The sequence below is a fragment of the Oryzias latipes genome, chromosome 15 (assembly GCF_053564925.1).
Source record: "Oryzias latipes strain Hd-rR chromosome 15, Olatipes_Hd-rR_3.1".
Lineage (NCBI taxonomy): Eukaryota > Metazoa > Chordata > Actinopteri > Beloniformes > Adrianichthyidae > Oryzias > Oryzias latipes.
In genome coordinates, this window is record NC_136251.1 from 13,938,322 (window position 1) to 13,965,193 (window position 26,872).

The window sequence follows — 26,872 nt, forward strand, 5'->3', positions numbered from 1 at the left end:
GAAGGATTGAGGAACTGGAGGTGTTTGCAGTGGGGGGGGGGGGGAGGGCATGAATATTGAAATAAACAAGCAGATGTTGTTTGCCTTCTCGTCTTTGGAAGGCTCTCCACGTTTATCACACTCCTTCACCTCGTTAGAGCCGGGGCGCTCCTCTTGGTGGGGCTGCGGCATCGCGCTGTAATGGAAGCGTTTGTTGTCGTGTTTCAGATGCGCAGTGTGAAATTAAGCGAACAGTTTCTGTAAGAGCCGTGGCAGGAATCAAACGGCGGGCGCTCATCGGGCGACGCCAGCGACTTCAATCACTTCAAGCTCATATATGTGTTCCTTTTGTTCACCTTCCTATCACTAAGCCAATTTTCAAGCCAGTCTCTAGGCATTTCAAAAGTCTGATTTCTTTCCTTATGTGGTCTTAATTCGTACCCCCCCCCCCACTCCCCCCCCCCCCCCCCATGCCCTCTTCATGCTGATAAATGGAGCCATGGTTTGTGAAGGGGAGGATAAAGAAAACACTAAGATTTTTAATGATGCTGCCTTCATGCTCTCTAAACAAAAACGTTTCTTCTGCAGCTGTTGAGGCTTTTTGTGTTTGCGGGAACACACTTGTTTGTGGGGGTTGTTTTTTTCCGTGTTACATCCCGTTATATGTCATCCAAAGTTTCTGCTCTGGTTTGATCCGGCTTCGGGTGTTTAGGGGCCGCATCCTGAAGAGGAGCGAGGCGTGAGGCCGAACCCTCTCCTGGTTTTGAGGCTTCATTCAGTTTTCTTGTAAAACATGAGGATTTGAACTGATGCCTGGGTGAATCTAATCTTATCCAAAGCCTTCTGTCACTTGTGGCTTCACCTGTTTAAAGCAGTGTTGGTCAGCGTGCACGTGGATTTCATGGACTTGTGATGAGCCACTGGCTCTATATGAGAACTGGAGCGAGTGAGCGTGACATCACCCAGAGAAAACGGGTTACATCCGGTTTCAACCAAAAGAAGTCAATAAGGTCGCCAAAAGAACGGCGCCATGTTGAAAGCAGACGTTGTCATTAAGCTATGATTGGTCTGAATTGGTCTGAGTCAAGGTTTCTATGGAAACAACTCTCGCCAATCAGGAGTGAGCTTGTTGGAAGGCCACACCCCTACCACTTAAAAGCTGAATTTGGAAAATCTCTCTATCCAAGATTTTGATGATTGGAAATGAGACCACATACTTAAATTAAGGCATCTGATTGGCCAGTTCATAACTTAAATAATTTACACTACAAAAATATATCTTGGAAAAATTCTTGGACAATTAGAAGATTTTTTTAAAATAGCAGAGCAAGAACGGTTATTCGGAAAAATAGAATGAGTAATGACTGTTTATTTCTCAGTAGAAGTTTATGGGATTTTTGACCTCTTGGAATAAGCAGGTATTTCCTGCTTGAAACGGGGGGAGGAGTCACTAAGTCCAGTTCTTGTATACTGTCAATGGATGGACCTGATCGTTGTCCAATCCTGAATAGGACAAAGCAGCATCAGACATGAGACAAATGCTGGTAGCTCGTACCAAAAAGGTGAACACTGTAGTACAGAGGGTACAGAATTGGCAGAACTGCCCACTCCATCCTCGGCTACCTTGTAGCACCCGACCAAAACAACTACAACCTCCTGTTGGGGATCTGGCAATAACAGCAAAGGTAGGAAGAATATTTTTTGTGTTTAATCCCACAGTGTCCGCACATTTTACCACATCAGAACTTCAACTCTAACTCTAATTCACATACCTAACCGTCCCACCCCCCCAGCAGCACTCATCCCTCCACTCTCCTGCAAGTCCCTCTGTCTCTCTCCGCCCGCCTCTTTCTGTCTTTCTCTGCTCTGTGAGCTGGAAAATTGGCTTCAAAAGGCCTCTGCTGTGAACAAGGGCCAGCCACACAGTTGGACCCGTCCGCTTTATCTTTCACACCACGGAGGGGTGGGGGAGCGTGGGGGGTGAGGGTGACAGAGAAAGTGGGGAAGGTGGGGGGGGGGGGGGTGGGGTGGGGTGCAGGAGAATATTTTTGACCAGTCACTGAAACCAATGACCAAGAGATAGCCCCTTACTGGAGGTCTCTCTTCTCATGTCTGCCTGCAACCTTCACAGTGATTCCACCTCCTCATCTCATGTTTCTGTCTGCATTGTCTTCCCTCAGTTTCAGTTTCAGTTTCTTTATTTCAAACACAAATTTAAAAAAAATCCACAGTAGTTTAAAATAAACAGACAGTTCTATGCTCCATCCACCTCTCTTTGACAAAAACAAGCATTAAAGAATTCAAAGGAAAACAAAGTAAGCAATGATTGGTCCGAGTTGGTCTGAGTCAGCATTTCTATGGCAACCATTCTTGCCAATCAGGAGGGAGCTTGTTGGAAGGCTACACCCCTACCACTTAAAAGCGGGCTATGCGTAATTTGTCAATCAAACATTTTGAACGTTCTACTTGAGACCGCATACTTTTATTAAGGCATCTGATTGGCCAGTTTATAACTAGAATTTACACTACAAAAGAATAACATAGGAAAGGGTTAGCAGGAAGATGTTATAAAAAGGTATCAGAGTAGGAATAGTTATTCTATAATAATAGAATGACTGAGTAATAACTGTTTATTTCTCAATATAATTCTATGGGATTCTGGATTCTTAGTAACCAGAAGATACTTCCTGTTTGGAATACCAGGGGGGAGGGCTCAGTCAATCCAGTTCTCATATACAGTCGATGATTATACAGATTGTCACAGTTTAACTACACTGACCAAAAATATAATTGCAACACTTTTGTTATTGCTCCCATTTTTTATGGTATGAACTCAAAGATGTGAAACATTTTCCACATACACAAAATAACCAGTTCTCTTAAATATTGTTCACAAATCTAAATCTGATAGTGAGCACTTCTCCTTTGCCAAGACAATAATCATGCCCATAAAAATGGGAGCAATAACAAAAATGTTGCGTTTATATTTTTGGTCACTGTACTGTATAAAGATTTGGCCTAAACCACTGCTCTAAAAAGGAGGATAGGTTTAAAATACATATTATCTATTATATCTATCTAATTGAGGGGTTCTTTTAACCCATACTAGCAAAACCAATTACAGAAGAAACAAATTAAACTGTCCTTAATCATATCCTGGGTTATAAAACAAGTGATACAACATCATGTCTTTTCAGAGCAAATCTTTTTCCTTCTTTAACTGACTTGGTGCGTCCCAGCCACGCCTTCTTCTGCCTAAGTTATGTCCATGAGAAAGTTCCACCTGAGAGGGAGAGAAAAACTCAGAAATAATATATTACTCATTGAAATTTGATCCCTTTTTTAGAGACTGACACAAAATGTAACTAAAACTTTAAATAAATGTGTGAGCACGTGTGCATCACCATGATTCACCTCTACAATGAGACAGGGGGGCTGCATCTCTCTGACAAACATAATGAGATGTTTCACATTATTTTAACACTTTTGTCATTCTGAACGGCATAATTTGCTCTGACTGTTCACAAAAAATCAAAGTCAAGGATGTCAGGTGGCATTTACATCCAAAGGAAAGTCACAGATCAAACATCGATGCAAAACATTTTTGGTAAATTCTATCCACATGTCGGTAAAATCAAAGCAAAGAGAACTAAACCTGCAGCTTGTCTTCCAAAGCTATACTAAAATGTACCAGAGTTATTATTGATCTTTCTGCATTCAGCCAATCAGTGATATCAGCAAACACAACCATAAAGAACTCAAAACGCTTAGCTTTCTTTATGTATGTTCTAATTTGACTGTGACCGTTAAAAAAAGAATTAGTTGTGAATAATTTGTACTTAAAAAGACATCGAATTGGTATCTCACAAATGTTATATTTGGGAGTTTGTGTCTTCCAGAATTCCAAAATCCTTTTTTCTCTCTCCAGTCAGCCCCAATTAGGTCTCATAAATAATTAACTCTTAATGGAGTTTTGATTTATTGATTGGTTTCTTTCAAGCAAAAAAAAAGGACCAAAAAGACAATAAAAGTTTACACACATAACAATTCTTTAAAGTATTTAATTCATAAATTGATCACAAAATAATATAATTGCTTTTCATCCTAAATTGAAGTATTTAGTATTTTAAAATTAAGAACTGTTAATACAGCTCTGCCACCATTTTGGTGGAAAACATGTTTAATTTTTAGATTAAGTTTAACATTTTAGGGACACGAGAAGAAGATCCTGTAATTCCCACGACAGCATTTGGAATGCTGCAAACATTTAAAAACACTTCAAGCTTTTTCTCAAATGATTTTTATGTTTTATCCACAGTCCGTTCATATTAAGAAATATATTTTTTTTGAACAAGCAGTTGTTAAATGTGAACTAAAGTTATTATTTTGCACTTCCAGGTCTGCTTGATTCCTTTAAAAATCCCTCAACATGTATGTTTACAGACTCTCGAATGTAAATGTGCCGAGCAGCCTCTCTCGCTTGTCAGATGTTTGCAGGAGTGTGAGGGTTTATCACATAAATGATCTAGTTTTGAAGGATCTAAAGCCAGACAACTTCCTCCGATCTCCCTATGAGACCACGGGGATCGGGTGGAGTTTGAGGAAAAGATGAGAAGTAAAGATTTTAAGAGTTTGCTGTTCAGTGCCAGTGGGTAGGGGGTCACCATTGCCCTATAGATGTAGCTTATGGCTGTGAGGGGGTTTGTGTGTTCGACCGTTTAAGCAAGCATCACTCCGTCCTGTAGAATCGCTGTTGTCCTGAAGATACACCATCTCCACCTGAATGGAACCCCGGTTTGCCTGCTGCCTGAAATAAACACACAGTCCTGCCCCCCCGGTGAGCAGCAGGAGCTGGCTCTGAAGGATTATAGAGAAGAAAAAGCTTTCAGGAAGACAGTCATCTGCCTCTCTCCTGCTGTAGACCATGGGCAGGCAGAAAAGAAGAAGCACCCCCCCCACACACACTAAGTCCCTTTTTGCCAGTGTCTGCCAAAAAACTGGGCCGAGCAGCTTTGCAAAAGGAAAAGGAAGGCGGGCAGGCAGCCGATCCCCCTTTCTGTCAACACGGCGAAAAGAAATGGGCTCATTTATCCAAAGCTGCCACGGTCACTGGGAGTTTCTGATGGAGGTGCCCCCCCCAAAAAGAAAGAAGCTCAGTGGAAGTGTTGGACTGCTGTTTAGCGTGAGCTGTTGTCTCCTGTCATCCACCTTCTGTTCCCCTGGATTGACGTGGGCGTTTTATCAACGGCACCCCCCCTCCTTGACATCACCACCCTCACTGCTCTTTACTTAGCCGTGTCTTTGCGCCCACTGACTGGTTCCAGGCCAGGAGCAAAAAATCTACATTCTGGATTTCACCTTTGGTCAAATACTTCCATCTTTTTCCTTATTTATCACTGAAGGCTTGTCATGTGGTGCTGAGGTGCTGAGCTCTTGGCTCCTCGCACAGGTAAACACTGCAGGTTGTTTATCAGCGAGAGCCAAGCAGTGGCATGCTCAGGGAGAAGATGCTGTTGACCTTGAGTTAAAATGGAGCTCTTATCATTATTTGTCTTGACTGACAGCTTTGTGTTTGTAAGCAGCGTGGAAGGACATATTTCTTCCTTCTCCAGGGGGCTCGGAGCTGCTGTCACGATTTATTTCTGTCTGTCTCTCACTCGCTCTGCTTTTTCCTCTTTGATTCCAAACCTGGTTAATTTAACCCCACACACAAAGAGAAAGAACTGCTGCGGATCACAAACACTATAAAGCATGTCCAGTCTAAAATATTAAGCTGTTTAAAGACTCACTCCGAAGAAAATTGTGTTTTTGGTGTCTCCTTGTGGCATTTTTCTGATGGAGGACATACGGTATATAAAGAAAATTGAGCTTAAAATAGCAAAAAACTGTTATTTCTTTACTCAAATTGATGTGAATCAGAAGTAGATGAATAAATGCATTTTGAAAAACATCGTTTTTGTTTTTGACAGCCCCGAACCCTGACAGATCTAGAGAAGATCTGTATGGAGGAGTGGGCCAAAATCCCTGCTGCAGTGTGTAGAAACCTAGGGAAGAACTACAGGAACCGTTTGATCTCTGTAATTGTTAACAAAGGCTTCTGTACCAAATATTAAAGTTGTTTAACCCATTAATACATTGCTGACCTTTTAACCTCTTACTCATCATCTTATTCTTTTGAGGTCCACAAACTAAAATCTTTTAACTATCCCTAAAGCTATAAAACCAGAGATCTATAAAACCCTCCAAGCTGTTGCCCCTCATCTTTGAAATTGCCTTCGTTTGTCAGACTCATCAAAAAAAAAAAAAAAGCCAAGTCTAGACGTTTTTTGTCACAAAATCTTTTTGTTGATTTCAATCTGTCTTAACTGTGACTAAACCTTTATTTCAGTTTGTCCTATGAATGTGATCATTATTTTTATTTCCTGTTTATGTACTTAACTAATTACTTACATTGTTTTCTGAATCTCCTGAACCCCATTTTTAGGTCACGGGGCTGCTGAAGCCTATCCCAGCCGGAGTGCCTAGAGAAAACCCACACCTGAACAAAGCAAACATGCAAACTCCCCAGCTGGGATTTGAACCAGGGCTGTGAGGGGAGAACCCTAACCACTAATGGAGCCACAACAGTTGTAGCATTGACTCAAATTTACTGTGGATCAAAACTCTAACAAACATCAGCTCCTTGACTATTCAAATGGTTCCTCCTATTCCTCTCATATTAGCCTGATTTTTGAAGAGCATTCAAACACATTCAGGACAAAAACCTCAAAAAACTTCTGTTTGATTGTTTTAGGTTTTTATAGGACCATAGCACTCTATCAATCGTTTTATTTTGCATATATGCAATCAAAGGGACTTTTCAAGTTGGAGGAACTTGAGGATGGGTAGCCCTTGAGCTGTGGCATGGATGTGTCTTGTATAGGACTTGTAGAGAACAGGTTGTGGGATTTAGTCCATGTTTGGTTACAACCAGGACAATGCTTGGCAGTAAAACATCTGCTGAATCAGCAGGTGAAATCTTTGTTTTTGGAACTCTGAAGGTGGGGATCCTCAGGGGTTGACAAATCTCAGGATGCATGAATGTTTCTTTTTTTGTTGTTGATGCCTTTAGTTGGAGATGTTGGTGTTTGCGACTTTGGCCTTGTAAATATTTTGCTGCTACATTGACTTTCTGCATGATTTGTATCTGAATGACAGATAATAAGAATATAGTTTAGATCAATCTCCAGAAATACATTCTTATTTCTCCACTGTCACTCCCCCCAAAGGTCCTGAGCTCAGTCCAAACTGAAGGCCTCCTTCTGGACTGCCGCTTCAGCCAGTTGCAGCATTACCAGGTGCTGACCGTGGAGGTGCCTGCAGGACCTCAGGGACTCACAGATGGCTTCTGCGTGGACTCCTGCATGTACGAATGCAGACGGGGACGCATGCACCGCCTCTCCGCCACCCGCATCCCGCTGCCGTCTCCTCCCGTCTCCTGCTCTCGTCACCCATCGGGCACCGCAGTTGTCCTGGGCCTGAAGGACTCCAACTTAGTCCTTTATGACCACAGGCAAGGGGTCTCGCTCCTGGGATCCTGCATGTTCCAGCCCACGCTCCTGGCCTGGCACCCTGCTGGAGCGATGGTCGTGGTGGCCACGGAACAGCAAGAGTTGATGTGCTTTGATGCGGGGTTGGCACCTCTAAAAATGGCGCTGGTCGCAGAGGACGTCACCCCAGCGGCCACATTACGGCTGACTCAGCACATGAGCTGCTCTGGAGGCCTGCAGGGGCTGCAGTGGGCGATCGGCCTGGATGGAGATCTGGGAGGAGCAGACATGCTGATGTTGGTCTTTGAGGGAGGACCACTGGCAACCTTGAAATTCAAACTAGGTAAGTAAAAAACCCAAATCCAGAATTATCATTTAAAGGAAAGCAAAAAACCATTTCAAATAAAAGATATTTACTTTTTTAAGTTCATTATTAAAAAGAAAATAAATCTGGAGCATGAACTGATGAACCTCAGATCTTTGAATGCATCGTCAGTATTGTGGGGCAGGAGCTTCTGCTTTCACTCTTCACTGTCCACACACCGGCATTTAGCACACAATGAAGAACAGAGCTCAGAGTTTACAACCAGCTAACACAACCTGGCAGAAAACAGGTAAGAAAATAGAGAAAAGGTGTCTTTAAACTGATGAAGAACTAGGTCTACTTCTGTAAAAAAAACATTTCACAGTTTCAGAGCAGAAATCGAAACAGTTACTGTTATTTATGAAGATTTTTTTATCTTTAATTTGAATTTATAAACTTGTGTTTATTATTTGATTATTATTTGATTATTACATTTTTTCATTGCAGTAGATTTACTGAACATTAAGAAAAAAATAGATTGTTTGACTTCTGCCAGGCTGACATGTCTGTGTGCATTTTAAAACTCATAAGAAAATACAAATAAATGCTCTGCTTTAATTTACGTAAACACAATTTTAAAAATTATTACAATATTGTGCGTTACAAAACTCTTACCAAAAAACTCCATTTGGAGTTTGTATTTGAATTTATATTCCCTCAGGTTTTGGTTTGGTTTGGTAAGCTCCCAAACTAGCAGTTTAAGAAATTCAGATCTTTTCTCAGCAGTCATTCCATACAACCTTTACATGTTATCTGGGTTTGAAAACAACGTTTCCCTCCATCCACTAGGTTGCCCTGTTTTTATTGATCCATCATCCACCAATAAATGAAAAAAGAAGGGCTTAGGGGCGTCTAGTAAAAAGTGTATTTTGTACTTTCCACTTTGTCTTAAGAGCACAATGTTTTTTGCAGTTTGTTTTATGTTGTGGTTTTGCGTTTTTAAATGCGGGCTAAGTAATTCAAGTCAAATATTTGGAGAGTTGGACCGCCTAACAATCTCATGATGGTGGTTACAATAGAACCCACCTCTCACAAATTGATGTCACTCCATCATAATTCTAACCCTCAACACTACACAGCTCCTGTTGGTGCCTAACAACACTGACATCAGGCTCTGACGGAAGTCAGACTAAAGTCCAAGCGACAGGACTGTCAAATGGCAGAGAGTAAAGGTCAGATACACAAAGAGGAATCATGTTTGGATCATGGATATGTTTGATTCAAAATGGTAGCACCAATCCTGTTTTGTCCACCAAAGTGTTTGCTGCAAAAATGTATCAAAACCAACCCTGATCAGCCGCCAATATTTTGGATTAAAAAATCCCCAAACTTTCAGAGAATGTGTTCATTTTTTGACGCATGGTTTAATGGGCTGCTGCTTTGACCGCTCAGGTACAGGAAATCATTTCCAGGACTGGTTTCGGGCCCGCTAGTGTGTATGTGGGGGGGTCATCCCAGCACTGCACCCCTGAACAAAGTTAATCTGGAAGGTTGGCAGGAGTCACGCTCTCAGAGGTCATTCAATAATCGCCCCGAGGCCCTAGCAAACCCCCCCCCAGGTGCATTCTGGGATGCATTTTTCCGATAAATCATTTACAGTGACTGCGCAGTCCCCCGGGGCCCTAAGATAAAGTTTGCCAATCAAAACGTTTCTGAACAGTCACCCTCTGCACCCTAGCCGCACACATGCAGCATCTTTAATTGTGACTTTGGAACCGAGACAGTGGGGGGGTTCAAGATGTAAGTGTGTGTTTGTGAGTTCAGTGGCTTCTTTGCACAGAGAAAACAGGGGTGTGTTGAGGGGGGGGGGGGTCCTCCCACAATAGCTTTCAGTGCTCTGATCGTCTGCCAAGCCTCCTGATGAAGAAAGTGGTGGCACGTCTTTCCTGCGTGATAATGCTGCCACACAGGCGCGTGCAAACGTGCACGTCTCCCAGTTTCTGCTCATTGGACTTGTTTCGTGCGACCTGCTGGATAACGGCAGAGAGTCTGAGACAGCAGGAAGAAAGACTTGGCAGATCTCCAGGTCCTTTTTTTTTTTATTTCCATAGGTGGCAGGGCTCCCTGGTGCCCCCCTCCCCAAACCCTCCTGCCTGCATGGCGTTATCTCATCTGGGCACACGTTGGCCTCAGCTGAGCCTGCACCGTTCAGGCTGTGGAGGAGCAGACCGAGGACACCGACATGAACACAGTCCTGGATGATGTCTGTGTTTGACAATGACAGACATGAACGTAGAAATGCTTAGATAATATGAAAACTTTTACTCATTTCCACATTTGCATTTATTCATTTCCTTTTCTTCTAAAGCGACTTAGCAGGCAGGTGGAGAACTTAGCGCTGCATAGTGTTGGGGGGGCAAGGGGTGGAACAGCCTCAGGCGAACCAGTGCAGAGATGTGGACAGCAGAGTGACATGTGATTAAAAGTGAGACGTGCAGCAGCATTTTGGATCATCTACGGAGGCTTGATTCTGCAGCAGCTGCTCCTCTCAGAAGATCCGAGATGACTAGAGTCTAAAGCAGGAGAACAGAATGGTGGGAGTAATCTCCTGAAGCTGCAGAGGACAGATCTGCATCTCAAAAATGACCCCTTAACTTTTAGCTAAACTTGTGGGGCGATCACCAAGAGGCAGAAATCATGAAAATAATGTGAAAATATCTGCTGAATGAGTTTTTGCCAAACACCACTAGCTCTGGAGAGAAAGTGTGTGTGTGTGTGTGTGTTAGTCAGGGGGCGGGGCTAGCAGCTCAGACTCTTCCTGGAAGGGGCTGTTCCTCACTTATTAATGTCACAATGTGAGAACCCGCTCGTTTTCGTGGGTGGGGAGGGGCTGGTGCACAGAGTGTAGTTTTTAGAGGAATACTCAGGAATACGTGAATGGATCAAAATACCGCTTTGTGGTTTCCTTTCATGATGAATGATCATAACACACTTATAATACACTTAAAAGCTCAGAAATTTCTCTAGAAAACGTTCACTAAGATACATCTGGATTATTAAAAATAAATCCTGAATATTAAAAATTATTTAACACATTTTGTTGTCAGATATCTAAATGCTACAATGTCTCTTAATCTTGTTCTAATAACATTATTTTTATCTAATTACAAACATTTTAAAGGATTTAGAGTTTTAACACAAACATTTGAAATGCTAATATTAAGATTGTTTTCCAAAATATTTTATATAATTCATGCTCAAATTCAAATCTTTACACATCTACATTCAAAATGATTGTTTTATAAAAGTTTATTTTCAATGAAATGTTAATTTCACATTTCTTTTTTCACATACATTAAACACCATAAGGATCATAAGCAGCACATTTTCAATTTTGGGATTCAGAAGAATGTATTTGCCACAGTTCTATTTCAGCATAAGAATCATACTTTAAAATTATTTAGCTTTTATTTACCTAACCCAGTTTGCCTGTTTAATTTGTTTTTCTTTTATCAATAATGTATGAAATGCTTTTGATACTTGTAAATTTGTTGTAAATTGATGATTTTTTTAAACAAGTTGAATTAAATTGAAATGACCAAAAACATAATTTATAACTTGACTTTTCAGAAAATTATTCGTCTTTAACCTTTATTTCAGAGTAAGGGGTTAATTTTAGGAGAAATTACAATTTCAAATAGGCCAAAGTGATTAAAATACTTGACGGAAAAAAAAGGTTTTTAATGTTAAATGGAAAAAATGTACATTTCTTTCACATTTAAGTCCCAATATGTAGAAGATTTTAAATATCTTATTTATTTTGTTTCCTAAGTACCGCTTACAATAATATTTTTTGGTTTCATCAGGCGCTCTGACGGGGGGACATCTGGGCCCAGGTGAGCTGCTTCAGCAGCGGCTGAGGTGCAGCCAGGTGAAAGAGGCGGTGGGCATCCTGCAGGCCATGGACTGGAGCACCATGGGGGATGAGTGCTACCGAGGGCTGAGCTCAGTCACCAACCACCTGCTAAAGCTGCAGCTGAGCGCAGAGCGGGAAGGTGGGTTTGTGTGAATAACCTTTCTCATGAAAAGGGTTCATAGTTTTGCACTTTTTTCTTTACATTATGCCTTAGATTGTCTGTTGATGAAATAATATCAAATTAAAAAAAGCCTCCTCTTTAGGAGGAGTAAAGGTTATGCCAAGCAAAATATCCGTCATAAAGGTTGTAGGCCTTGTAGGTCCAAAGCAACCATCCTTTCTTAATGCTTTTGGCTGATACATAGATGTAGTTTGTCCTTTCAGGCTGAAGCCCCCTCTGGTGGGAGCATCTCAACTCCATTCATTCTTGACAACTTTTTAACAATTTCTCGAGGTCCAGTAGTGTCATGCACTGAAACCAGAATGACAGGAAGATAATCAGCTTTAAAGGTCAGACCTAAGGCTGCTACCATCTTGATATTATACAGTAGAATTTTTGTTTTCTCCAAAACATAGACAATGCCCTCTGACATGTGGGTTAACAAGCAGTTGGACAGGTGTATCTAGTAAAGTGGCCGGTGATTGTATGTTTTCATTGCTTAAATACAAGCTTTGGCTTTGGCTTTTCCTGTCTCAGTCATTTTTGAGTTAAAAATATTTGGGGGTAGTTTTTAAACTACTTATTTAATAAAGTTAGTCATTAAAAGACAATGTGTTAAAGTTACTTAAGTTACATCATTTTGAAAGTAACACTGCTCTTGGTTAAGCACATCTATCAGTTGCTCTACCTGCCTTTGTTATTGCCCCCTCTGGACTTTTTATTGCTTTGTCTAAACTCAAACAATTCGAACATTTCAGTTTTGAAGATGAAGAACAAAAAAAAGACGTCGGACCATCATTGCATTTGTGCCTCTGTGGAATAAAGCTAAGATCTTGTCGCTTTGCATCTCTCATTCCAAAAAGTAATTAAATTAATGGTTTAGTTTTCTGCCACTTTTGGGGAAGATGCAAAGCAGCTGATGGCCCCTCTAAACAGGAGTGCCCTCCTGGTGTCAAACCCTGCTCAGTCCCGTGCCCCCCTAAACCTTCATGAAAACTATGTGTTTTGTTGACTCTGCTGTGTTTGTTTGTTTGTGCAGCCCTGCTGGAGGCAGCTCTGAGTGTCTTTTACGCCCCTCCTGCCCCCCTCCCCGACACAGTGATGCTGGAGTACCAGGAGCCAGTCAGCAAATACGCCCGCCGCTTCTTCCACCACCTCCTAAGGTAACAACCCCCAGGCTTTTGACCAGGAGGGTTCATGGTCTGAGGATCTCTACTGAAAATGAAACATCCTCCAAGTTCAAAGGTTTAGTTTGTCTTCAGACTTTTTTATTCAGGTTCCACAGCTTTAGCTGATGTTTCTAATGAACAAGAAAGATTTTAAGGCTGTAACAAACATCAGAAAAGACCTTTTGATGCTGATGTTTATGAAGAATGATTCTTCTATGTTAGACACAAACAGTCATTCACAAACAGTCCCGTTCACATTTCATTCTCATTTCCGCCATGAGAGCTTTTGAAACGGCCACTGAAATAGTTCCTCACCGCTCTTTTTCCATCTCTTGCCTCCCTTATCACACACCTGCATTCTTTTTCACTCCATCAACATCAAATGAAGGGAGGTCTCACTACCCGCCCCCCTCCTGATTGCTTGTTTGTTTCATGCTGATGGGGAGAGTTGAGATGTTTCCCTTCCAGTCAGCTTTGGTTCTTGATGAAAAACAACTGGAGCGAGCGGCTCTCTGCTCTTAACAAATAGATCCAGGTTTGTCTGCCTGAAAACAAAGCAGGAACAAATCTGTTTTTGAAACATTTTCTTCTATAAATTTCCATCCCGAATATCTGCACTGATGCACTGATCTTCAGGTTTTGTTGTGGGGATTTCTTTCCTCCTTTCTGACTCTTCTCCTTCCTGCAGGCATCAGCGCTTTGAAAAGGCCTTCCTGTTGGCTGTAGATCTACAGGACAGAGGTTTATTCATGGTGAGTACAAAGAACTATAACCCATCTTTGGTCACAGATTTATCCATGAAAGGAGGGTGATCATATTTTTTTTTAAAAGAAAAAGAATGCCCTAATGTTGTTAGCCATTAGTGTTTTGGGGATTCTTTGTCTTTCAGCTCTGTGGTCTTCTGTTGGTCTTGCCTGAAATTAATAAACACAGACTTCTGTTAAAAAGTAAAAGCAGGCAGAACCTGTTGGGACAAACAGGTGAAACAGCTGGTGGACAAACTAAGGCTGAGGATTACCTGTCGACCAAAAGACCACACCCCTATTTGACCTTTAATCGTTAAAATAATGGAACATTTTATGAAAATGAACCCTCAACACAGATGAAATGGGTATTACACCTATATGAGACACACCATGGGGGTATGTTTTTCTGTTTGTGTGTAACCACATCTGTGTCTTTGTTTCTGTGAATGTGTGTATTTACTGTATGTGTGTGCACATTTATTTGTGTGTGTGTGTGTGTGTGTGTCCATGCTTAAGTGTGTACACCTGGGTCTGAATGTGTGTATTGCATGTGTGGGTGCATCTGCTTTTGTACGTCCCTGTTTGTATGTGTGTGTGTCTCCTTTTGTACGTCCTTGTTTGTGTCTGTGCGTGTGTGTGCGTGTGTGTGGGTGTGGGTGTGTGTGTGTGTGTGTGCTGCAGGTGTGTCAGTTTATTCTTCATTTTAGCCTCTCTCCTCTCATTTTTTTCTAACTTCTTCTACTCTGCAGAAAAGGTTCTGTTGGTGTCTGACCCCCATTTTTCTTATGGGGCCCTTCATGTGCTCCTCCAACACACACAGACACACAAACTTGTGCACACTCACCCTTCTTGGTTCCTCAATCACACTGATAGCATTGGTTCCAATTCCCTCCCCACTAAGTATTGCTGCTGGGAAGTCGAATTGAAAAGGTGGAGTCAAGTCTGTGAACCTTGAAGGGAAGGGGGGCCAAACTGAAGCGCCATAAAAAAATAGAAAGAGTGGAAAAGGTGAAAAAGAGGAAACAGCTTTGTTGCCATAGAAGCTTAAAAAAAGGAATGACGTTTTTTACATTTTTTTTATTTCAGCAAAAATTTTAAGTAGAATTAAAAAATGTCAGTCTAAAAGCCTAAAAGTTTTTAAAGTTGAACAAAATAGTTCTTAACTTTCTTCAGAACTTATTTTTACAGTTCTAAAAAAAAGTCTGTGCTTAAGTGGTCGTAAAACTAGAAAAAGAGCAAAATAGCAAAATATAGAACAAGCGAAATCACAGTGAGTCAAAAAAAAAATACTTTTTTGAAACATTTTTTACAAACCTGATACTTTTTGAACTTTTTGAACAGTTTTGGGCAATAAAACCTAAACAAATGTACTTGTGTGACACAAGAGCATGTCCTTTACCTTAAAGTAAGGTAAAGGACATGGTCTCCCCTATTTTAGCTTCTTAACACTTGAATTTTTCGTATTATCATAAAGCTGTTATATTTTCCATAAAAAGTTGGAAATCCTTCTGAAACATTGTTCTCTCTTAAGGTTAAGATTTTAATCAAACTTTCAGCTGCAAGGATCGTTCACACTTCTTCTTAATTCAGGAAACGTCTTTCACTTGAACTCAATTTTAACATTTCTTTGGTTTACTCAAGGATTTCCAACTAAAGATTTATTATTGCAATTTTATCACTTACAATCTTTTTTTATTTATCTTTCTACCATTTTAGGCAAAACGTGGGGGCTTGGTGTTGGTCTTTCTTGTCCATATTAACCTTATTTAAGCTTCTTTAGTCATCATATTAAACTTTTAAAAACATTTTGCATTGTATTCAGCATATTTCAGTGGCTGACTGTTTTTGTAGTTAAGATTTGCAATTTTTTTGTCTGTCTTGAGCATTTTGTGTCTCTTTTAACCTCCTGCTAATTCATCATTAACTGAATAACTTTCTTAATTTTTTTTGTTAAACTTCAACATCTTTATCATCCAGATTCTGCATCATGACGTATTTTCATAGAGAAGGATGGAGCTCTGGATGGAGGTTTGCAGCTTCTTGATCTATAGTCAGGACCATAAATATTTGGACAGAGACACATTCTCTCTAATTTAATTTCTGTACTTTACCACAGTGAATTTTAAATAAAACAAATCAGATGCCATTGAAGTGCAGACTTTCAGCTTTTATTCCATGGGTTAAACAAAAAGATTGCATAAAAATGTGAAAAACTAAAGCATTTTTTAAACACAATCCCTTCATTTCATGAGCTCCTAAGTAATTGGACAATTGACTTCCATGCTATTGCATGGGCAGGTTGTTATGTCATTATGAGTGAAGCAGATAAAAGGCCTGGAGTTGATTAGAGGACTCGTGCTTGCATTTTGAAGATTTTGCTGTGAACAGACAATATACGGTCAAAGGAGCTCTCCATGCAGGTGAAAAGAGCCATCATTAAGTTGAGAGAACAGGAAAAACCCTGAGAGAAATTGCTACAGTATTAGGAGTGGCAAAATCAACAGTGTGGTACATCCTGAGAAAGAAAGAAAGCACTGTTGAACTCAGCAACGCAAAAAGAGTGAACAACACTCTCCAGGAGGAAGGCGGATCAATATCCAAGTCTACCATGAAAAGAAGACTGCATGAAAGTAGATACAGAGGGTACAATACAAGATGCAAGCCACTCATCAGCCTCAAGAATAGGAAGGCTAGATTGGACTTTGCTAAAAAGCATCTAAAAAAGCCAGCACAGTTCTGGAAAAACATTCTTTGGACAGATGAAACCAAAATCAACCTCTTCCAGAACGATGGGAAGAGATAAGTATGGAGAAGGCGTGGAGAAGCTCCTGATCTAAAGCACACTACATCATCAGTAAAACACGGTGGAGGCAGTGTGATGGTCTGGGCGTGCATGGCTGCTAGTGGCACTGGGACACTAGTGTTTATTGATGATGTGACACAGGACAGAAGCAGCCAGATGAATTCTGAGGTGTTCAGAGACAAACTGTCTGCACAGATCCAGGTGAATGCAGCCAAACTGATTGGGCGGCGTTTCATAATACAGATGGACAACGACCCACAACATACAGCCAAAGCAACACAGGAGTTTATTAAAGCAAAGAAGTGGAATATTCTTGAATGGTCAAGTCAGTCACCTGATCTTAACCCAATTGAGCAGCATTTCACTTGTTGAAGACTAAACCTCAGACAGAAAGGCCCACAAACAAACAGCAACTGAAAGCCGCTGCAGTAAAGGCCTGGCAGAGCATCCAGAAGGAGAAAACCCAGCATCTGGTGATGTTCATGAGTTCAAGACTTCAGGCTGTCATTGCCAACAAAGGCTTTTCAACCAAATATTAGTAATGACCATTTTGTTTCAGTTATTTCATTTGTCCAATTACTTAGGAGCCCATGAAATGAAGGGATTGTGTTTAAAAAATGCTTTAGTTTTTCAAACTTTTATGCAATATTTTTGTTCAACCCATGAAGTAAAAGCTGAAAGTCTAAACTTCAATGGCATTGGAGTTGTTTTATTGAAAATTCACTGTAGTAATGTACAGAAACAAAATTAGAAAGAATGTGTCTCTTTCCAAATATTTATGGTCCTGACTGTATACTTTTTGGGTGTTTGTTCCTTTTTTAGATCAGATTTACTGTTATGAGTGAAGGTTTGGGTTTTAAATGCTGCTGTGTAACCCTGGGTCTGAGGATTTGGAGGCTCTGACGCCTGTCCGTGGTGGTGGAGGTGGGACTGCGTGGAGTTAATGAGCGCGCACGGGCCCTTTTGTCCGGGACAGGAGCGCAGCCCGGGATCCTCTCTGCTCTGTGACAAGCTTTCCTGCCTCAGCGACCAAGAGAGCAGCATCAGGACGTCGACGTTTCACCCCTTACCCTAATTAGGTTGTGTTGTTGCTTTAACCTGCTGGTTGGCTGATTGGGTGGAGGTGGAGGGGGTTAACGAGGGCACCCCACCACCAGCCCCACCCCTCTCAGAGTCTTTGTGACTTACAAACTTGCCCACAGAACTTAATAACACACCAACGGCTTGGTAAAATGCAAGAGTGTGCACGTTTTCTGTGCACACTCCCACCTCTTTTGCTCAGCGGGATTCACCCCCTTCCTCCGCCCCCCTCCATCATCTGATCCCCCCCTTCCCCATTGTTTCCCTGCAAACAATGGCGGCCCTCCAAGCCTTTTTCTTCAAAAAGGAGAGCTTTTGTTAAAGTGAAACACTTCAGTGTCGGCCTAAATTGAGGGGGAGGAGGAAGTGCTGGTTGGGGTGGCTGGGGATGTTTGGGCGGGGGTGAAGGTCAGCTGTGTGAGGGTGCTGACTCGTTTGCATTTTTTTTTTCATAATTACTGCTCCTCTGTAGCTGCCTAATTAGTCCTTTATGATGACTTGATAATGTAGCCATTTAGCTCATTCATCAGCGAGACACACTGACAACAAATCAGGTTTTTTCTTCTTTTAGACCCCCCCCCCCCTCCTGGTTTTCTTTTTGGATCTTTAGCTTATCATATAGCCGTTAATTCAATTAAACTGTGTTGGCCGAATCCATTCTTTTCTGATGATGGTTGAGGATTTTTGACTCGCAGAAAAGCTAGCAGCATCTGCTCCATTCTGACACCCGACTGAAATGGTGGTGAGGGGGTGGGGTGGGGTGGGGGCTTTCTCTTGGCAATAAGCTTGTTGTTTCTCAGATGAGTAATTAGTCCTTTAAAGTCTCTAATACCCATACAGGCTAAGACTTTTGGGTGTCAGGTGTGTCAGAAAACAGGTCTAAAACTAATTAGGGGGATTCGTGGAGTCGTTAGGGTTTGTTGGCAAACAATTAAAGACAGTTTCTTAAGTAGCACAATAAATACGGAGAACATTTGTGGGAATCGACGTTCTGGTTTTTTTTTGGTGTAGCTGTTAATAAAACAAAGTGCGTTCCTCTGGATTTTATTCACATTTCTTTGGCTTTAAAGAGCAAAAGGCCCAAAATCTGTTTATTGACTAATCTTCACAGATTGATAACGGGCATTTATAAATGCTCAGTGGCTCACAGGTGTGTAACAGCAAGTAATAACACAACTGCATGAGAACAAAGCTAAAGTTGATAGGACAGAGAAAAGGTGGATGTGTCACTTCACTCATCCTGTGGCCCTTCTTCAGCTGAAGGTCACCTCTGCAGTCCCAGCTGCATGGTTGGTGACCATTGACTGTATATGAGAACTGGACAGAGTGAGTGTGATATCACCCATAGAAAATGACAACCAAATGAGGGCCATTCAGTCGCAATTCATCTGCCATTGTGAAATAAACGGACGCCCCCATGTTGGAGCTAGACAACGTCAGTAAGCAATGATTTGTCTGAGTTGGTCTAAGTTTCTATGACAACTACTCTCACCAATCTAGAGTGAGTTTGTTTAAAGTCCACACCCCGTCCACTTAAAAGCGGGCTCGGGAGATTCTGTTAATCAGATATTTAGAACATTGAACGTGAGACCCTATACCTTTACTGAGGCGTCTGATTGGTTAGTTTATAACTTGAATAACTTGCGATAAGAAAAAATATCTTGGAAAAAAAATTAGGATTATCAAGAACATGTTAAAAAGAGGCAGTAGAGCAAGAATGGTTATTCTGACTAATAGAATGACTGAGTACCAGCTGTTTATGTCTCTAGAAGTCTTTGGGATTTTGGCTTCTTGGAACCAGCAGGTACTTCCTGTTTGGAACGTCAGGGGAGAGGGTCACTCTGTCTAGTTCTCTTATACAGTCAATGATTGTGACCCACAAATGAAAAAATGCTAAATTGTTCTAATTTTCTCCTCATGGATTTGTAAATCCCACCAATCCATACAAGTTAATATGCTCTGCGTCATCTAAATGAAAAATACCCAAACACATCAACATCTACACCAAGCACCAAAATAATTTGTTTTAAATTCTGGCACTATGTGGACGAGTACGCCCTTTAACCCGTCCTCTGAGTGTGAACAATTGTGCACAAGCGTGGCTCGCTGGATCCTGTTTGCCAGCGATCCACTGCGTTGTCCTGCAGACATGAGCCTGTCTGTAAATGTGCTGTAAGCGCCGCTGTGAGCCGGTTACCTAATCCCCCATTTATTGGAGGTAACCCAAATATCTGTCAATATCAGCCCCCCCACCACCACTGAAAACTGCCCACTAAAACGCCCTCTTTATCAGCGGTTTTGGCTACAAACCCTAAAGCTCTTATATAAATAAGATTAGTGTGGCGTGGGGAGTAATGGCTGTAATATTACAACTGTTGTTCTCCTCCTGAAAGGCGTGAAGCTGCTCCACGTCTGCAGCGGTGGACTCCTCCACCTTTGCACATTTATGAGAAGCTCATCAGATGTTCTTGTTGCTCATCTGCCCCTTCCTTCATGCATGCCCCGCCCCCCATTTGCTGGCCTGTTTGTTATCCATTAAGAAGTTTCACTTGTATCTAATTGAGGGCCCGCATCCTTGTTTCACCTCAGTTCTGGGAACCGATTTAGGTTCTTTTGAGGCCATTTTGTTGTCGGCCATTTTCAGGTTTCCTCCTCACTCTGTCACCCCCCCCCCCCCCCCCACAGAGGGCAGGCTGCGCCCTGTAATTACCCAATCTGTTCCCATTCATACTCCTCAATTTCAGCTCCTCTCCCTTCTCCTTTCTTCTGCCTTCGCTGTCAGCCTGAATCCTATTCTGCTCCACACCTCTTTTGGTAGCCAGCGCTCCTTTTTTTTTTCTTCCTCTCTCCTCGGGGGCGACAAAAGCTGGGTTACAATATGGGGGTATTAGAGCCGGGTGCAGGCTCAGCTGGGGGCAGGCTTTAGCCAGCTGAGGGTTATCCATGCCGAGCCGGAGTCACGTCAGCGCTGTTCTGTGATGCCGCTGAGGCGGAAGGCTTTCCTTAACACGCCATCGCCTTTGGTGGGCCCGCCGCCCCTGCCTCCTCCCCAGGGAAACCCTGAGCTGCCCGGGCCGGGTGTCAGGATGGGGGTTTGATTCAGTTTTAGGGGGTCAAGTGTGGCATTCTTTTGTCTTTTAACATGATTGTTGATATTTAGAAATTTTGACAACAATTCAAACTTTTATACTCAGACAAACTTGCTAACCTGAAAAAGCTGAGATTCCTACTTAAATTAGACACAAAACAAGTGATTAGAAGAGTTTGACTCTTTACAGGAGAAATAGGTCTTATTTCTGGAAAAACTTACTGAAAAAAAACAGTTATTGTAATTCCATCTCACAACCAAAGTGAACTCAGAAAAATCCAGTTTTTAAAGACATCAAATCATCTGAGATTGTTGTTAATTGAACCTGATAATCCAAAATTGGTGAAAATCTGACTAATATCTAAAAAGGACTTTTCAAGAATATATTTCAAAGGTTTTAAGGTTTTATGTCCGAGAGGAAAGGACCCACCAAATAGAAACACTGGAGCGTGTTTTGTTTGATGAAGACACACAAACACAAATAGTTTAATTTGATTACGCTATTTACCTATTTAAACACAAGAAAGATTAAACATATAAGTTGGTGGCACATAATACAAGCAGTAGGACGAGAGGGCAACATTTATTCATTCCTGACGGCATGAAATGACGATTTATCGTATTTCGGGCAGATACTCGCTGCAGTGTTTTACAGGTAAATACTCTAGGGCGGTTCAGTTAATTAACTCACCTGCTCAGCATCCTATTTAAGCCAGGTGCGCAGTTGTTCATTCTTTCTTACCTTCAGCGCTCATTCTTTGCCCCACCCTCCTCCCCGGCTTCCACCTGTGGGCTCCGTAAAAGGGGGTTTTGTTACCCGAAAAGTTTTATGGAAATTTTATGGAATTTTATGGAAGTTTTATGGAATTGAACGGAGCCTTATGCCAAACGAAAATATGTGAATGCCAACTTAAAGAATGTGGAAAAATGTCAAATAAATATTTCTTACTGCAAGAGTTGTCTGACTGAAAAGGGTTTTCAAAGTCTTGGACTGTGTTCAGAGCAGAAAATGTAACCAATACACAGGGAAAACACTGCTTAACCCCTTGACGCTTGAATTTGTTGCCAGCTATGAAAAACATTTCACTTGTGTTTTTTGCTTTCATATAGATGCTAAATTCAGGCCACTTTGGAGCTGAAGTGGTTTGTTTGATGCATCTTTGCATTAATAGGCATAAAGGGGTTAATAATATTTTACTGCAGGAGAGAGTAGAAAAGCCGTTGGTTGAGGTCACCCAGGTCAACTTAAACGGTAATCTTCCAAAAAATCTGGAAAGTTTAGCTTTCAAAACAAATGATTCTTGATTGTAGTTGTAGAAAAATACACAGACAACAGATTATTTTTATTTTTCTAGCTCATTCATTTTAGTGATAAATGGTTCAAAGATTTTTGCTGTTAAACAACTTCTTGTTTGATTTCCTCTTGAGGCCACATATGACTCATTTAGTCCAAACCCTAAAGTTTAAATCCAGTAATCTGCAACATCTAAACATGCTACTCCACTCAGTTTGTCTAAACTGCAAAAAAAAGTCAAATTCCAAGTAACAAGCAGTTAGTGTCCACCAGAATACAATAGTTTGTAATAAATAGAGTAAATAAACCAACCAATTCAATCTGTTAAAGATGTATCTTGTAGACAAAGAGTCATTGTGTCCTATTGGGCTGTTGTCTACTGGTCTACTAAATAAACTGACTCAAATTTACAGAGTAAGGTTTAGTTTTTGCTTTATTTAAATGTAATTCTGGGATTTCTAACTGAGTTACCGCCTGGCATAAGAAGAGAATGCATCTAACTGAAAACCAAGAAGACTTAATTGCTCTTGTAAAGTTTGCACCCAACGGAAGAAAACAATCCATTCTTTTCCAAACCACCAATCCTTCTTTTCAGCAGTATTTTTCTTCAACAGGTTCTTCTGTGAGGTTTGATCTCTTATAATACAAACGCAAGTTGTGTTTATTTGCTTTAGTTGTGTTGACAAAGATACACATCTGTGCTCTTGAAATTTTTGTGTTTTGTGAAGATTAGTTTTGAATCAGCCACCCACAGACAAACCTTTCTGCCGAGTTGCGTCTTCTTGTCTCGTGAGGCTGAAACACAGAGAGTTCCTGCTGCTTCTAATATTGTCACTGGCTGATATAATATTATTCCCAGCTGGACTGTAAAGAGAGAAAACCAGCGGCTGAAAGGTGAACGGCTCCGTGCGTCCTCCTCCACTTTTGAAATGTGGCAGATAACATCCTCCAAGGTTCAAAACCAGGCCTCCACGCATGTGTGTTTGTGTGTGCGTTTGTAGTTGCGGGTATGGGGAGCAAAAAGCTGATTTCAAAGTTTTTTGAGGAACCGGCATTTCATCCAGACCTGCACATTTTCTCTGATGTCGGCCTTCAAACGGCTCGCTTTTTTTTTTCCTCCTCTCATTTCATCCGTTTCTCCCTCCTCTTGCCAAAACACCCACCCTCCCAAAAAAAAAGAAAAAAGAAAAACTATTGTCATCTGAGCCTAGATTCATTTTAGATTAACTGTCACGTTTCTTTCTTTCTTGCATTACCTTCAAAGGACCTCCATTATGTCGCCGGCGATAAGGGTGAGGTGGTGCTCGCAGACGTGGCCAAGAGGAAAGCTCATGAAATCGAGGCCGCGGCCGTCGCAGGAGACGGTAAGAAATAATCAAATCCACCAAAAAGCGGCTCGTCATTTCTGTGAGCGTCTGTGCTCCGTAACCCGCCGGACTCGGCCCCTTCATCAGGAATGTTCTCCTGCTTTTGTCAAGCACCACACGTCTGCACGTATATGATCAGAACCCATCGGTTTGTACTTTTCGTAATCGGGTTTCACTCATACACATTCTAGAAGAAATGCGGTGGACCTGCTGAAACTGAAGCTTCCTTCATGGGAGCCAGCATGAGGACGAGGAGGCAGCTGAGGCCCAGTTTTTGTGGTTCTCAGACTGAGCCGCTGCCCTTTGACAAACCCTCCCGAGAGCACATACCAGAGGGGATCAAGTCGAGCTCCTGATTGCACACGCACTCACAGATGCACACAGACACACAAAAAAACTCCTCACAAAGGCTTCAAGGGCTAATGGGTGAGCAAAAAACATTCAGATTTGTGAGGGGAACTAGATGAACATGTCCAATGAGACCTTCATTGGTGTTTAAAAAGCACCAGAGGCTGAGCGCGGCTGTTTGTGTGTTCACAGACAACCAAATGAGGCAGGAGAGCTATTTAACTTCACTGTATAAGGTCAGAGCTCCAGGCTGTGAGTCTGTGTGTGTGTGTGTGTCTGTGTGTAGTTGTGTGTGGCTCCAAATGAAAATGAGCGTTTGAGTTACTGTGAGGCTGTTTGTATTTTCTTCTTTTTTTTTTTAAATTCCTAATGTGAGTCATATCAGGCGCTCTCTGCTCATAAGCTCCTTAATTATGTCCTCCATGGTTTCCCTCTATCACCTGCAGCACATCCTATCCTTGGACAACAGCGCTGCCAGAAACTGTAGCGATGGGACAGCAGAGAGACAGAAAAGGAGGGATGACAACAAGAAAAGAGAGACTAAAGAAAAAACGATTTAGTTCATTTCTATATAGATGTAAAACACTGAACTTCTCTTTTATTTTGCCATCAAGCATCTTTTGCCTTTAACACTAACCTCTTCCAATGTTGGACAATTTAGCTGACTTATATTTCATTTTACGTTCTAACGGTAATCTTATTAAAGCAACATCTTCCCACCAAATTTAGTGCTAAACATTTCTGCACACCACAATGATTTGAACTTTAAAAATGCATTTAATGAGCAACAAGGGACTCCTTATTTAAAAGCAATGTTTTTATCATAAATTCAACGTTTAGCATTTGGTTAAGCATCTTTCGTCATACTTTCAAAAATTCTTTTTTTTTTAAACAGTTTTACATGATATGGAAGAAGTGAAATAGCATTTATTGCTTTGCATTTATCACCTCAAACCTTTAAAAGTTTTTTGGACGCTCTTAAAGCCCAACCAAGATCATATTTTGATGTATTTTCAAAGCATTCCCAGTGATCTTTTGATTAGGATTAAGACGTTTTTAGCCTAAATTTAAAAATCTGTGTTGTTTTCTTGGACATATTTTCTGCAGAGCAGCAGGAGTTCATTAGAAATTTGCCTCTGAGTTGTAGGCAGGACTGTAGGCCTACCTTCATTTCCCATTATCCCTTTGTTTATACTCTCTTCTGCTATCTCACAGTCATTCACAACACCAACCTAACATTAGCAGTGCAACAAAAATGACTAGCAATATTGGAGCTATGCAGCCGTACAGTTTTGAGTCAGATTTCAGCTCAGACGAGGGAAACAAAGACGTACATGGATCTATTTGTCGACAAGTGGATGCATCAGAATGGAGCAGAGCAGGGAGCATGTGGGCCGCCTACTGTAGCTTCTACGTCACAGCTACAAGCTTTTTAAAACAGCATTTTTGCATCTCCTCCTGATTCACGACAATTTGAATAAAGGAATATTTAAAAATAAAATTTTAGCTTAATTTGTTACAGGAACATGTTGAAAACACCCAAAACTCCATTTTTATAGAGTGGGCCTCTAATAATACTATTTAATTCTATTTTTATTGACATCGTTTTTTTTAATAATTTTATAATGTGGATATACACTTCTAATTAACATTTATGTTCATGTTTTAGTTTTGTTGTTAATCTCACTTTGTTTTTAAGGAAACTAGTTTCCCACCTGTCCAGGGACCATAGATGATGGTCTAGAAATCAACACAGATTATTTTTTTGGGCAAGAAAACTGTACAACAATAATTAAAAGACCACCAGGATCGCGTTTACAACAAAATAAAAGATTACTGGAGTGAGTCTTTAATGGGTGAAAACATAATTTAAATAGAAAAGAACAGCAGTAATTGATATCAATGTTGTAAATGGATCAAATGTTAACAAAATTATTTAGGCCTGTGGACGTTAAAGCTCCATTGGAGAAGGTGATAAATTCACAATGTTAGCAAAACAAACATTTTTGAAATTCACTGTCTGGTTCTGGTGGATGTTTCTCCCTGTTTATCCGTTACTTGGAAGCTGTATGGTTTTATGTTCAATCCTTGGGATTGCATCTAAACTTTCCAGGTAGTTTGTTGGTCACTTATGTCGGTCAAGCATAGTTTGATGTTTTGAAACAATCTCCATTGTGAAAATAGACATATGCTGACTGTACACAGTGGACAGACAATCTGTGATGTCACCTGTAGGATTCTGCAAAGCGATAAAAAACCAAAAACAAAACAAAAAAAACACGCCCTGCAAAACACCTGCAAATTTGAGCATTAATAATAATATCTTCTAGAGCTCCTGTGTAGGGTCAGGGGGGGGTTGTTGGTCTGTTTCAGGGAAAAGGTGATGTTGACCCTGGACAGTTTTGCTGGTCTGCACAGGTCACACACACCTAAATGTTCATTTAGAGTCACCATTTAACCTATGAAGCATGCATATTGACTGAGGGCGGGGGCCAGAGTGCCTGGAGAAATCTCTCACTTGCTCATGGAATCCACACAGAAAGGACCCAGCTGAGAATTTGAACCAGGAACTTCTCATGAGGCGACCGTGCTGACCACCACACCAACCTGCAGCCCAAACTCTCACCAGTTTAAAAGCGAGACTGACCCTGCGTGTGCATGTGTGTGTGCAGGCAAGTGTGTATTGATTTCAGGCACAAATTTGTAATTAAAACCATTTTACTTACTAAGTTTTTCTAAGAAGAAGAGAAGAAAGTGAATGTGATGTTTCTCATCTCTTCTGCTCCGCCAGCGGTGGGAAACGTTGGCACAGCCGTGCTCGTAAATCGGTGCGGGGGTCTGCAGGCGTGTTTTGGTGCACTCTGGCTCGGCTGAGACTTCACCATGACACGCCTTCACCAAATATTTGCATGTTCCTTCGCAGGAGTATAATTTCTCCTCAGATTCCGAGAAAAGTAAAACCGATCGGTTAAAGAGGAAGCTCTGAGCAACTTGTTTGGATTCAGAGGAATAAGGGGAGGATTCTGCACATGTTTTTAGGAACATCTGGGGGCGAGCAAGAGGATAGAAGCAAAAGAAGACACTTTAAC

General features: G+C 41.3%; 1 protein-coding gene across 15 annotated transcripts in view; it reads left to right on the forward strand.

The window, feature by feature from the left end:
• Positions 1-26,872, forward strand: part of wdpcp (WD repeat containing planar cell polarity effector) — an 80,337-nt gene that overhangs the window by 41,527 nt on the left and 11,938 nt on the right. For 12 of the 15 annotated variants that reach the window (XM_020709349.3, XM_011484187.4, XM_078931794.1 and 9 more), the window contains 5 exons: positions 7,248-7,851; positions 11,679-11,867; positions 12,928-13,051; positions 13,746-13,809; positions 23,333-23,432. In XM_020709349.3, coding sequence (XP_020565008.1) covers positions 7,248-7,851; positions 11,679-11,867; positions 12,928-13,051; positions 13,746-13,809; positions 23,333-23,432 — 1,081 coding nt within the window. Of the gene's footprint in view, positions 1-7,247; positions 7,852-11,678; positions 11,868-12,927; positions 13,052-13,745; positions 13,810-23,332; positions 23,433-23,975; positions 24,020-24,229; positions 24,374-26,322; positions 26,436-26,872 lie in introns of those variants that run through there. The other 3 variants (XM_020709352.3, XR_013647790.1, XM_078931799.1) reach the window with 3 other exon arrangements.